The sequence below is a fragment of the Capra hircus genome, chromosome 18 (genome assembly GCF_001704415.2).
Source record: "Capra hircus breed San Clemente chromosome 18, ASM170441v1, whole genome shotgun sequence".
NCBI classification, from domain to species: Eukaryota; Metazoa; Chordata; class Mammalia; order Artiodactyla; family Bovidae; genus Capra; species Capra hircus.
In genome coordinates this window covers 54,816,648-54,829,353 of record NC_030825.1, presented here as the reverse complement: position 1 = coordinate 54,829,353, position 12,706 = coordinate 54,816,648, and the positions used below count along the sequence as shown (strand labels likewise).

At 54.7% G+C, this 12,706-nt stretch overlaps 1 protein-coding gene across 1 annotated transcript; it reads left to right on the top strand.

Moving 5' to 3' along the window:
* Window positions 2,032-11,914, top strand: DACT3 (dishevelled binding antagonist of beta catenin 3). The gene is made up of 4 exons (XM_018062648.1): window positions 2,032-2,353; window positions 7,945-8,041; window positions 8,201-8,353; window positions 9,652-11,914. Exons 1-4 carry the CDS (start codon window positions 2,105-2,107, stop codon window positions 11,049-11,051), a joined length of 1,899 nt encoding a protein of 632 aa, XP_017918137.1. The 5' UTR covers window positions 2,032-2,104; the 3' UTR covers window positions 11,052-11,914.

The following is a 12,706-nucleotide window of genomic DNA, read 5'->3' as shown; positions in this document are numbered from 1 at the left end:
TGTCTCAAATCTTTGGTTTTATTCCCTAACTGGATCATGAGCAGTTCTCTTTTTATTTATCTTCCTAGGAATACTTATCTTCAAATGGCTGGTGACCAGAACCCTAAGTCAGCTCCAGATCTAACATTTTACACAGAAAACGGTTCCACTGGTCTTGCACAAACAGCAGGGATGAAAACCAATCCTGACATCACCCCACACACTTACTGCCAAGAAAATCTTGTTTGAGAGTGAGCTTTCCATATCCCCTTTCATCAATCTGATCATCTCCCCACTGTTGGTAAATTAATGTAACTTAACGAAACGGTAACCCACTCCAGCATTCTTGCCTGGAAAATTCCATGGACAGAGGAGCCTGGTGGGCTACAACCCATGGGGTTGCAAACAGTTGAACACGACTTAGTGATTGAATAACAACAACAATAAAGGGCAGTATACATTTGTCTTAAACAAGAGGAGGATTGAATAAAGTTTATCTCTACTAAAATCCAGACTCATTTTTTTCTCTGTGGGACTCACAAGATTATTTTTAACTTATTTATCAGACCCTTCTGTGGCTCTTTATAATGGAAGTATGCCAAGCACTTGACAAACATCTTCCTTAACCCTCATAACAACTCTATGTAGTAGACAGTATTACAGCCCCGATTAGACAGCTAAGGAAAGTGGGGCACAGGGAGGGCAAGCATGTTTTCCAAGGTCACACAGCTAGAAAGTGGCAGAGCTAGGGCTCACCCCAGGCAGTCTGGTTCTGTAGTCTTTGCTCGCAATCTCTAACATTTTCTCTCCAGTCCAGGACCAGAAGGTAACCCAGGATCATAAAGGAGGAAGGATCTTGCACGATCTTCTGGGTCTTGGTTTTCAGGGAGTCAAAGTCAGTCTGAGAAATGGGTATAAATTTTGGAGCTAGATCTTGAAGGTAGTAGGGACGCACACTCAGCGTAGTGACACAGGCTGGCCGCCTGAGGGGGCATCAACCCTGTTCAAGGAGCCAGGGGAGGGAGGAGGGAACCTTGCAAACGAATGTCAGGCTCAGACTCTTATGAACTGTAGAGCGTTGAGAACAGAGCATCTTAGAAGGCAAGAGAACAAAGCCTCTTAGAACGTAGTACAAAGGCCCCTGGAATCGTTGAATGGTGAGCGCAAAGCCCCACAGCATCTGGGAGATAAAAGACACTTAGATTCTGTTCGGCCCAGGGTCTTATAATTCCCGAATTTGGGACAAGACCGATCTTAGACTCTTAGACGTAAGACTGGCTACCGAATTTGAAAGGCCTAGTGCAAAATGAAAATGCAAGGCCCATTTTCAAAAAATAAGACGGTCAAGACAGTAACAAAGTATTAAACCAAATTCGGGGCCCTCCTAAGCGGGTCATATGCCCGTGAAGCCGACCTCGCTCAGAAGGACAATTTTATGGGCGGATGTCGTCTCAGTTGGCCTGGCCCTCTTGTATTATAGCTGAATATCTGGGAAGGCTTCCTGGAAGAGGAGGCAAAATCGGTACTAGACTCTCAAATCCTTTCCGCCCCGAGCGTCGCTTCAGAAGCTGAAGGTTAGGAGAGGTGGGGAGAGAGGAGCAGCTGCCAAAATGTCACAAGCACCCATTCTCTATTTATAGATCACCCCTGCCCTTCTCGCGGGACAGTCCAATGACAGCCAGAGCTCTCCCGCAAGGGGGCGGAACCAGCTGCGGGATGGGAGAGACCAGGACCAATGACATCCGGGCAAGGGAGGACTTGTTTCATTGTGACGCGTGGGGGCGTGGCCAGGGCCCAAAAGGCGGTGAGAAGGGGGGCGTGGCGAGGAGGGCCGTAAGCCGATCGAGTAGGCAGCTGCGAGCATGCGTCGCGTTGGGGGGGTGCACAGCAGAGCATCTTCGTAAGGAAGGGTACCAGCCAATAAGCCAGGGTTGCTCTGTCGCCGGGGGCGTGGCCATGCAGATAAGGCGCGGGTGGGCGGCCCAATGGGCGGGCGTCTATGCAGATGAGACGGTGACAGCCGGGCCAGCGGGCGGGCTGGCAGGCGGGCTGTTGGGGCGGGGAGGTGGGACCGGGAGAGGGGTGGCCGCGGGGCCCGGCCGGTCTGGGGCGGGGGGCCGCAGCCATGATCCGGGCCTTCTCGTTCCCGGTGAGCCCCGAGCGGGGTCGGCTGCGGGGCTGGCTAGAGGGCAGCCTGGCCGGGCTCTGCGAGTTGCACTGGCTCCGGGAGAGACAGGAGTACCGCGTGCAGCAGGCGCTGCGGCTGGCCCAGCCCGGAATGGGGGGCGCCGAGGCCGAGGACGAGGAGGACGCCGACGAGGACGAAGATGCGGCGGCGGCGCGCCGGGCCGCAGCGGCCCTGGAAGAGCAGCTGGTGAGGGGCCGCCTGTCCTTCCGTCCCTGTGCCCTCGTCTGTGTCTGTCTGTCTGTCTCGGTTGGATGCTCAGACACCCGTCCGGGTGGGGGAGCGAGGAGGGGAAAAGGAGAGGGGGGTGGGGCTGGGGAGTCTGGGTGGCGGGTGGGATCAGGCCTCCCCGCCCCCAAACTGGGAAAGGGGGCTGCCTCGCCTCTGCCGGTCCCTCGTGTGATGCACAGGCCCGCATTCCCTACACCCCTTCCCCAAAGAAAATCCATCTGGGCGCCAAGTACGTGTCAAGCCCGGGCTGAGTATTTGGCAGGCGTTGTCTTCTTGCAGCTTGGGGGGATAAGGGGATGATAGTACCCATTTTATAGAGAAAAAACCTAAGGCTCAGAGAGGGCAAACGACTCACCCAAGGTCACTCAGCCGGATGCAAACATGCCCCTCTCCTGGCCTCCTATCAGCGGCCCACACCGCCGCCCCGCGCCGTCTTCCCTAAGTCCTAGTGTGCTTGGAGATCTCCGGAGGGGGCGGGGAGGGGGGAGGGGATCCTTGAACCTCCTGAGGGGAAGGATTACTGCTGAGAGGAAGTTCACAGTCCCTTAGGATCCCACGGTGATCTCGACCCTCCGGTGACACTTTCCCTCCTTTGCTACCTGGTCACAGCCCTGCTTAACCCAAGTGGTGGCAAATTGGAGCAGCATGGGAGCCTGACTTCTAGGCGCCCTGGGTTCTTGATGGTGGAAGATGAGGCAAGGTGTCCAGAATGACTTAGGGAGCATCACCCCTCTCTCCCTCTCTTTGTTATTCCTTAATTCTCCTGGGTTCTTGCACTCTTTCCCCTCCTGCCACATCGCTGTGACTTTCTGCGCCTGTTTCTCTGCCTTTCTCAGTCCTCTTGGTCTCTGTCTCCCTCGGTCTCCCTTTCTTGCATTTCTTCCTGCCCCACATCCCTGTCTCTCTCTTCCCCTCCCCCCAGCCTGCCAGGCCCCAGACCCCAGCTCCACTTGCTGATCCCATCCTCAAGCCTGTGTGTGGTCAGAGCTTCCCGTTTGGGGAAACCTGAGCCGAGGTAGCAGGGGGAGGGGGCTCTCCCTGCTACTGACCTCGACTGCCCCCTCCTCGGATGGGGAATGGCGGGGAGGTGGGGATAAACTGAAGCCAGACTCTGGGGCTGGACGGCCAGCCCCTCCCCCCACGCCCCCACCCCCACCCCCCCGCCCCGCCAGGAGAGGGACCCTGCACATTCTTCTGTGGAAACAGAAACAGCTGTGGGAGGCCCCACCCCCTCCCGAAGTTAGAGCCGGCCGTTGTGGGGGCCCTCACCAGCTCACCCCACCCTAAGCTGGCTGGGCTTGGGAAGGCACCTCCCATCCCTCCAAAGAGAGGCAGAAGGCATGGGGATGGGCCAGCCGTGTCCTGCCTCCCTGCCCTTCATCCTCTCCCTCTCTCTGCCTCAGTCTCCCCCTTTTCTGCCCCTCTGTCTACTCCCAGCCATCAGTACTCCCACCCCCCACCCCCAACAATCTCCAAGCAGAGCTCCGTCCCCGCATCAGGGAGGAGGCGGTGGCAGGCAACGGGAGGGAGACAGCGCCACTGAGGGAGGAGCAGAGAAGCGCTAAATATAAACTCCTCTGGTGTTGGGGGTTCCTGGGTCCTTCCAAAGAGGGGGTGGGGGCCTCCTCTGATCCCTGAGCCTCTGTTGTGTGATGCTCGCCCCTTCGACTCCTCCATCCCGCCACCCAGGGATACACTCCCTTTGAAACAAGAAAGATTAAGGCTAGAATTGATTCATTTCTAGTAGGAAAGATAGGGATGCAGGGAAAGATTAGGGAGAACCTCACAGAAAAGAGGCAAGAATCCTGAATGAGGCAGGAGTGCTGTTCTCTGCCGCCAAGGAAAATGGTCCCCTTCCAGCAAGAAGGACTCAAGTTAGACTTGCAGAAGGACTTCCTAACAGAGATCAAGGGAACTGGACACAGACCAGGGGCATGTGAGTGGGGGCGGTAAAGGTCTGGGAAAGTTTGGGCAAAGGGGTCTCCAGGGGTCCAAACCACATTCATCTTAAACCTGCCTGAGTTGGACAGCCTCAGGTCAACTTGCAAACGGGCTTGCAAAAAAAAAATAAAATAAATAAAACCAATGAGGGGCACTGTGAACAGGCAGAGAGCCAGATTCAGGCCAAGGACCTTCTGGTCTTTTAAAGATTCATCCTCTTGCAGCTGGGAGGATGAAGAAATGAGGTCAGACTTGCAAATAGGGGGGTGTTGTGGGGTCCAGGCACCGGGGAGGAAGAGGCCTGTGCTATTTATCTTCGTTACTCCTGCTCTTCCCTGCAGTGGAAGAACTGAAATTGGACCTACTGAACTTACTGGGGGAAAAAATCTTTTTTCATTTATTTCTAATTACACCAGTAAAGCATGATTTTATATTTTCCCTCTTAGAAATTCATGGCTTTCATGTAATAATAAAAGTCAGTATTTATTAAGTGCTTAAAAGGAACTGCTGTTTAAATTTGTTTAATCCTTACAACAACCCCATTGGAATCAAAAGATGCCCATGTTAGAGATGAAGAAACTGAGGCCCAGAAACTGGCTCAAGGTCATACAGCTGGCAAGTGGCTGTGAGTTGAACTTGAACCCTGGCAATTTGGCTCCCAGCTGTGCCTCCATAAACACTTCATCCTACCATCCAGTCCCCTCATCCCTCCCCTGACCCCCTAAAATCCACCCTCTTGTCTATGATCACCATTGTCACCCTGGTGTGAATTCTGCATCTATGCACAAAACCAGCCTACATTCCAAAATTACATAGAGTTTGCTTTGCTTTTTTCAAATTCCAGTTTCTTGAGTGAGGTATCAGAGACTATGGTTCTTAAAGTGTGGCCTGATGCACTAGTAGCATCACCCAGGAACTTGTTAGAAATTCAATTTCTTAGGCTCCTGCCTGGAATCAGGGGTCAGACCCAGCAACCTAGCTTTTAATACCACCCCCAGGTAGTAGTTCTGACTCATCATTATACTGCTTTTCTCTTTTGGCTGTGCTAGCTCTTCGTCATGGCACTTGGGCAGTCTGTTGCGATGCACAGGCTTCTCTAGTTGTGGAGTGTGGGCTTAGTTGCCTCAGGGCGTTTGGGATCTTAGTTCCCCAACCAGGAATCAAACCCATGTCTCCTGCCTGGTAGATCTTAACCACTGGACCTCCAGGGAAGTCCCTCTGCATTTTCCTTTTTTCACTCCACAATAGGTCTTGATGATGGTTCTATTATAGAGAAATTGCCTCGTTCCATTTTAACAGCTGTATAGTATTCTACCGTATTCATTCATTCCTTTCCCAAACATTTCCTGGGCACCTACTTTGAGCCAGGAACTGTTCTAGGCGCTGGGACTGGGTTGGTGGGGAGGGGTGGCGACAGAGACGGTGCAGCAGTATACAGAAGAGACGATTCTCTGCCCTTCTGGGGCTGGGGCTGCCGATCTGGTGAGAAAGACAATGAACAAATGACAGCCTGATACATCATTTTAAGTCAGGAGGTCATTGCTGCTATGTCGGGGAGGGGGGAAAGGCAGGGCAACCCAGGTGCAGAATGATGGGGAGCTATTTTGGAAAGAATGATCAGAGAAGGGAACATGTAGGCATATGAATGAAGCAAGGGAGGGAGCCAGGAGAGTGTGCTGGGGAAACACATCCTACTGAGTTAGGAGCATGTCTGGTACGTTCAGGGAACAGTCAGGAGGCCAGTGTGGCTACAGCGGGGTGAGCAAGGACATGATTAGTGTGGGACAGGATGTGGGATATAGGGGTGGTCCTTGATGTGTGTTAGCCATCCCTGACACTGCGTCATGTCCCTGCACAGATCCCTGGAATCTGCTCAAGGATGACACCACTCTGAGCATCTCTGTCCACTGAGCTCAAAGTGAAACGGTCTGTTGACTTTCCTCCCAGATACAAGCCCAGATGGGGGCTTCTGTTCTAGGGGGGAGGGGTAAGGACCAGGGCCCAGGAGAGCAGCCACAGGAATAGGAAGTTGGTGGGGGGGGTTGTCTGCGGGGGAGCCGGCCAGTCTTTCTGCCCTAAATAGGCAAGCCTGGGCGGCTGCCCTCTCAGCCCCTCCTCCCCCCTTCCCTCCCTCCCGCTGCCTGCCTGCCATCCAGACAAGCCGCTTTTGTCTGAGGGTCAACCGTCAGCCCGAGGCTGCCCCCACCTCTGGCCTCACCCAGATCCGTGTGAGACTCTTCCTGGCTCCGGTCCTATTTTTCAAAAGGGGGTTAAGTCCTAGTGTCTTGGAGACCCCATGTGTGTAGTTGCAGCCCCTGCCCCCACCGTGTCCCAGTCACTCCCCTTAAAGGGTTTCACCTTCATTTATTTATTCACATCTGATAGGAGGCGGTCTTTTCCTGCAGCACAAAGGATCCAGGGTAGACTCCATCCACATTTCCCATGGGGATGAGGTGCTGTGACTCACACTAGGGCTTCTGGGTGAGGATGGAGCTAGGGCAGCAGGAGGAGGGGTCCCTGCTGGAGGCAATGGAACCCCCTGGGGTTTGCTATGGTAGTTCCACTAAGGCTAGATTCACAGAAGGGCATTTGCTATTGTTGACCAGTCGCTAAATCATGTCCGACTCTTTGCGACCCCATGAACTGTAGTCCACCAGGCTCCTCTGTCCATGGGATTTCCCAGGTAAGAATACTGGAGTGGGTTTCCATGCCCTCCTTCAGGGGATCTTCCCAACCCAGGGATCGAACCCGCATCTCCTGAATTTCCTGTATTGGCAGGTGGATTCTTTACCATTGAGCCACCAGGGAAGCCCTCCAGTAGGCATGAGGGGGATTCTTTCTGGGATGTGCAAAGATTTATATGAATCATGGTCAGCCTGTTTTACCCAAATGAGAGACAGAGTCAACCTGCAGCAAGAAAAACTTGAGGACAACTTGCAGAAGGACTTTTCATTGGTGATAAGGGGCACTGGGGGACTTCCCTGGCGGTCCAGTGGCTAGGACTCTGAACACTCCCAATGCAGGGGGGCCTGGGTTAGATCCCTGGTCAGTGAGTTAGATTCCACATGCTGCAACTACAGCCTGGAGCAGCCAAGTAAGTAAATATATAAATATTAAAAAGGGGGGCCATGGTGGGGGAGATGGGAGCATCTGAGAAGAGAGAGTCGAAGTGTGGGAGAAGCCAGATGAATGAATGGGGTCCTGAACACTAACTTCTAGCAGTGACCTGCCTTTACAGCAGGAAGACCTGAAGTGATGCTCAAAGAGCATCCTAATAGGGGTTAAGGAGCCATGAGCTCCAGATGGAGGGAACAGCTGGTAGAGAAGGGACAAGGGATGGGGCCTTCTGAAGCCTTATCACTCACACTGAAGAGGGAATGAGGTGCCTGCAGCGTGAGGGACTGGAGTTAGACGACCAGGAGGACTTTCTAATGAGTTGAAGAGACAGAGATATTGAAGGGAATCCTGAAGTTGGGTACTGCTTTTACCTTTTTGAAACTGAGCCTCACTGTCAAAGCAAAACTCTGCCCATGGGCTGGCTAGAATAGAGGACCAGTTGGCAGAGGATGAGGAGTCTTCTGACCATCTCGCTCTCCCTACCTCCTTAGGAGGCCTTGCCTGGGCTCATCTGGGACCTGGGCCAGCAGCTGGGAGACCTGAGCCTGGAGTCTGGGGGCTTGGAACAGGAGAGTGGGCGCAGCTCGGGTAAGCATGGGTTAGAGGTAGTGGGGTCTGCCTGGACCACCCCACCCCGCTGTCTTCTGTTTCACAGGCTCCTCACTGCCTCTTGATCTCCTCTCCTCCACCCCATGTCCCCATTTCAGCGCCCCCTGATTGTTTTCTCCCCTTCTCTTTGAAATCTAGGCTTCTATGAAGACCCCAGCTCCACGGGAGGCCCGGACTCACCACCCTCGACTTTCTGTGGGGACAGTGGCTTCTCTGGCTCTGGCTCCTATGGACGCCTGGGTCCCTCTGAACCCCGAGGCATCTATGCCAGCGAGAGGCCCAAGTCCCTAGGTAAGGTGGGTGGGGTTGGGCTCCCGAGAGCCAGGCTTTTGACCACAAGCATCTGAGTCAGACCAACCTGGATTTGAAGTCTGGCTGTAACTGTCCCTTTCTGTGTGATTTTGAGCACATTCCTTCTTTCTGGGCTTATCTCTCCATCCATTAAAATGGGATTCTCAACATCTACTTCACAGGGAAGTTTTGACTATTCAGTGAGCCTCTGCCCAAAGACATTGAAACTTGGCACATGGTAGCCATTCGGTAAATAGAAATCGCTGCTCTTCATTTGTTCAACTACGTTTCTGAGTCCCTACTATGTGCCTTCCTGGCACATATCATAGGGGTGAGGAATAGAGCAGTAAAGAAATCGCTGTCTTCATGAAACTGACATTCGAGTGAGAAATAGATAATATACAAGATAAATAAGTGAAACATTTAAGATACTAGATTTTTGTTTATTTATTTAATAAGCTCCCTGGTGGCTCAGACAGTAAAGAATCCACCTGCAATCCAGGCGTCACGGGTTCGATCCCTGGGTCGAGAAGATCCCCTGGAGAAGGAAATGGCAACCCACTCCAGTATTCTTGCCAGGGAAATCCCACGGACAGAAGGGCCTGGTGGGCTACAATGCCTAGGGTCAAAGTCTCACGTGACTGATGAGTTTCACTTTCACTTTTCATTATTTAACGGTCATGTCCCATGTTAAGGTCTTAGTTCCCCGACCAGGGATTGAACCCATGCCCCCTGCATTGGAAGCACGGAGTCTTAACCCCTGAACCACCAGGGAAGTCCCTAGGATATTAGATATTGACATGTACCATGAAAAGAAAATTATGGAAGGGGATGAGAGCATGTGTCTAGGAGCCGAGGGAACTGCAACTGTAGAAAATTTGGCCAGACACGGCGTCACGGAGACTGTGACACTGGAGTGGCGCCCTAAAGTAAGAGAGGGACTGGGTCAAGCTGAGGGAAGGGTAGTTTAGGTAGCAGGAGCAGCCAAACAGAGGCCGTGAGATGGAAGTGCGACTGGCCCCGTGCATCCAGGAGGTGGAGCTCTCTAAGTGCAGAGGAGTTGGAGGTCAGACACGCAGAGGCAGGACGGACCATGCAAGGCCTTGGAGGCCACCGTGAAGACTTCGTTATGAACCTGATGTGTGGAAAGGGGTGAGAGCAGGTGCTTCGTTGTGACTGTCGTTTTTAATGGGAGTGGGAGAGTAGGGCAGGCGGCAGGCAAACTGCTCCTCCTAGGCTGATAGGGAAAGGGCTTTGAGAGCTTCTCCTCTCTTCCTTTTTTTGCTTCCCTCCCCTAGGAGACGCCAGTCCCAGCGCACCCGAGGCGGTGGGCGCTAGGGCAGCCGTGCCGCGGTCCTTCTCGGCGCCCTACCCGACGGCTGCGGGGTCTGCGGGCCCGGAGGCCTGCTCCTCCGCGGAGCGACGAGCCCGCGCGGGGCCCTTCCTGACGCCCAGCCCCCTGCACGCCGTGGCGCTGCGCAGCCCGCGGCCGTGCGGCCGCCGTCCCCCGGACTCGCCCGAAGCTTCGGGCGCGGGGCGGCCCCTGGACGGCTACATCTCGGCGCTCTTGCGCAGGCGCCGCCGCCGGGGGGCGGGCCAGCCCCGGACCAGTCCCGGGGGCGCGGACGGGGGCCCGAGGCGCCAGAACAGCGTGCGCCAGCGGCCGCCCGACGCGTCCCCGCCCCCCGGAGGCGCGCGATCCGCGCCCGAGCCCCCGGTGGAGCGCGCGGGGGTCCGTCCCGCCAGCCCGGCCCCGTTGGGCCGCGCCTGGGCCTCGCCGTGGGAGGCGGAGGCGACCCCCGAGCCCGTGGCGCCGCCCGCTGCCCCCTCGACCCCCGACAGCCCGGCGGAGGGCCGCCTGGTGAAGGCACAGTACATCCCGGGCGCGCAGGCCGCCACCCGCGGCCTCCCTGGCCGCGCGGCGCGCCGCAAAGCGCCCCCTCTGACGCGGGGCCGCAGCGTGGAGCAGTCCCCACCCCGGGAGCGTCCCCGGGCCGCGGGCCGCCGCGGACGCATGGCGGAGGCCTCGGGCCGCCGGGGCTCGCCCAGGGCTCGCAAGGCCGCGCGCTCCCAGTCCGAGACCAGCCTTTTGGGCCGCGCCGCCGCAGTTCCGCCAGGTCCCCCCAAGTACCCCACAGCCGAAAGGGAAGAGCCCCGGCCGCCGCGGCCTCGCCGTGGTCCCGCGCCCACCCTCGCGGCTCAGGCCGCGGGGTCCTGCCGCCGCTGGCGCTCCACGGCCGAGATCGACGCTGCCGACGGGCGCCGAGGCCGGCCCCGCGGCCCCGCCGCCCGAGGCCCGGGTCCTGGCCCATCCCCTTCAGCTCCTCAGCGCCGTCTGCTCTACGGCTGCGCGGGCAGCGACTCGGAGTGCTCGGCCGGGCGCCTGGGGCCCCTGGGGCGCCGGGGCCCGGCGAGCGGCGTCGGCGGAGGCGGCTATGGGGAGAGTGAATCGAGCGCCAGCGAGGGCGAGTCGCCTGCCTTCAGCTCCGCATCCAGCGACTCCGATGGCAGCGGTGGCCTCGTGTGGCCGCAGCAGCTGGTGGCAGCCACCGCGGCCTCCGGGCCGGGGGCTGGTGCGGGTGGAGGGGCGCCTGCGGGCCCCGCCAAAGTCTTCGTGAAGATCAAGGCTTCCCACGCGCTCAAGAAGAAGATACTGCGTTTCCGTTCGGGTTCTCTCAAGGTCATGACTACAGTGTGAGTTTAGAGGTTTGCTTGGGATCCCCCTTCATGGCCTCTGCACCACCACACCCCCCACTCACTGACCCTTCTACACCTCCTTTCCAAAGACCACCATTCTCTCTGCTTCCAAAGACCCTTCCTCACTGCCCCATCCATTGCAGTCTTGGTTGAAAAGGCTCCTCCTCCTCCACCACAGGGAGGAATTGGGGAGGAGTCCTGTTTGACCCAGTTGAGCTGCGGACTCTGCAGCCCTTGGGCTAGAAAGTTCCCTTTCTGTGGGCCTCACTTTCTTCATCTGTACTATGGGTGTACTGTGGTATACAGAAGGGGTAATTCAGTTTGAATTTCCCCATTTTAGTTTAGACAGTCCGTTTTTTCCACTTCGTTTCTCTCACCGAGCCCTCTTATTCCTCGTTTCCATGCCAGTTATGGCCCCCGTTCACATTCACAAAGTGCCCCCGTCCACATCCTTGAACTCGTAGGATATCCCCTTAGCACCCTGGTCAGAGACTCTGTGGCTGACCCAGAGGGTGCTTGCAGAGTGCCCTGAAAAGGGAAGGAGCACTGACTTTGGGGTTTTGAGGGTCAAGTAGGAGTTGGTAACACCAGGAAAGAAAGACTCTTTCACCTCCCTCCCTGGACAGATATGAAGGACTGGGAGGTAGAAGAGGGGAAGGAAGATGGCTTCTATCTCATGGCACGCCCTGTGAGAGGGAGTGGGGGAAGCCCAGGATGACCCTCAGTTGTTCCAATCCAGTATTTTTTCCTTTAAAAAAAAATTACTGTATTTATTATGACGATGGTGACTCCCCAGTGCACAGGGGGGCCAGAATCTGTGTGTTTCTCTAACCTCTTTGTAAATAAATGCACAGTGTTACATAAGTGGTGGTGGACTTTCCTTTTATGGTTAAATGGACTTTTCCTTTGGACTAATATTTATTGAGCAACTACTATTTGTTTTGGGTATGGTAGTGTCAGAACCAGATGTCAAATCCTAGCTTAGGTCTCAATAGCATTTTTTTTAACCATTGAATATTTTATATCAATGAATCTAATTCTAGGTTGAGTTTTGTTTGGTCATAAATATGGTTTCATAAAATGGAAATAATAAAGAAATAAAAAGCAAAATGTTTAGAAACAGAAATAATGTAGGTAAAGTGACAGCCCCAGATGCCTTCTCTCAGAAGTCATCATAATCAGTTTGATGTGGGTCCTTGTATGTATCCTTTATGTGTTTGCACATGTATGAATCCTAGTAGCTATATAAATATATGTGACTATACATATGCATGAAGTGAAAGTCGCTCAGTCGTGTCTGACTCTTTGCGACCCCGTGGATGTATAGTCCATGCAATTCTCCAGCCCAGAATACTGGCGTGGGGAGATCCGCTTCTCCAGGGGACCTTCGCAACCCAGGGGTCGAATCCAGGTCTCCCTCATTGCAGGCAGATTCTTTGCCAGCTGAGCCACCAGGGAAGCCCATATGTATTCATATACATAGAGTTATACTCTATACAGCTAAAGCTGTTTACCTAAGTTGAGCCATATGTATACATTGTTTATCAATTTTTTGATCTGTGCCTGGAGATTTCTATATGGGAAGGGTTTTAATTAGTTGAATTTCTTAGTACTATTTAGATTTTCTGTTTGTTTATGCTCTTCTATTTCTTCATG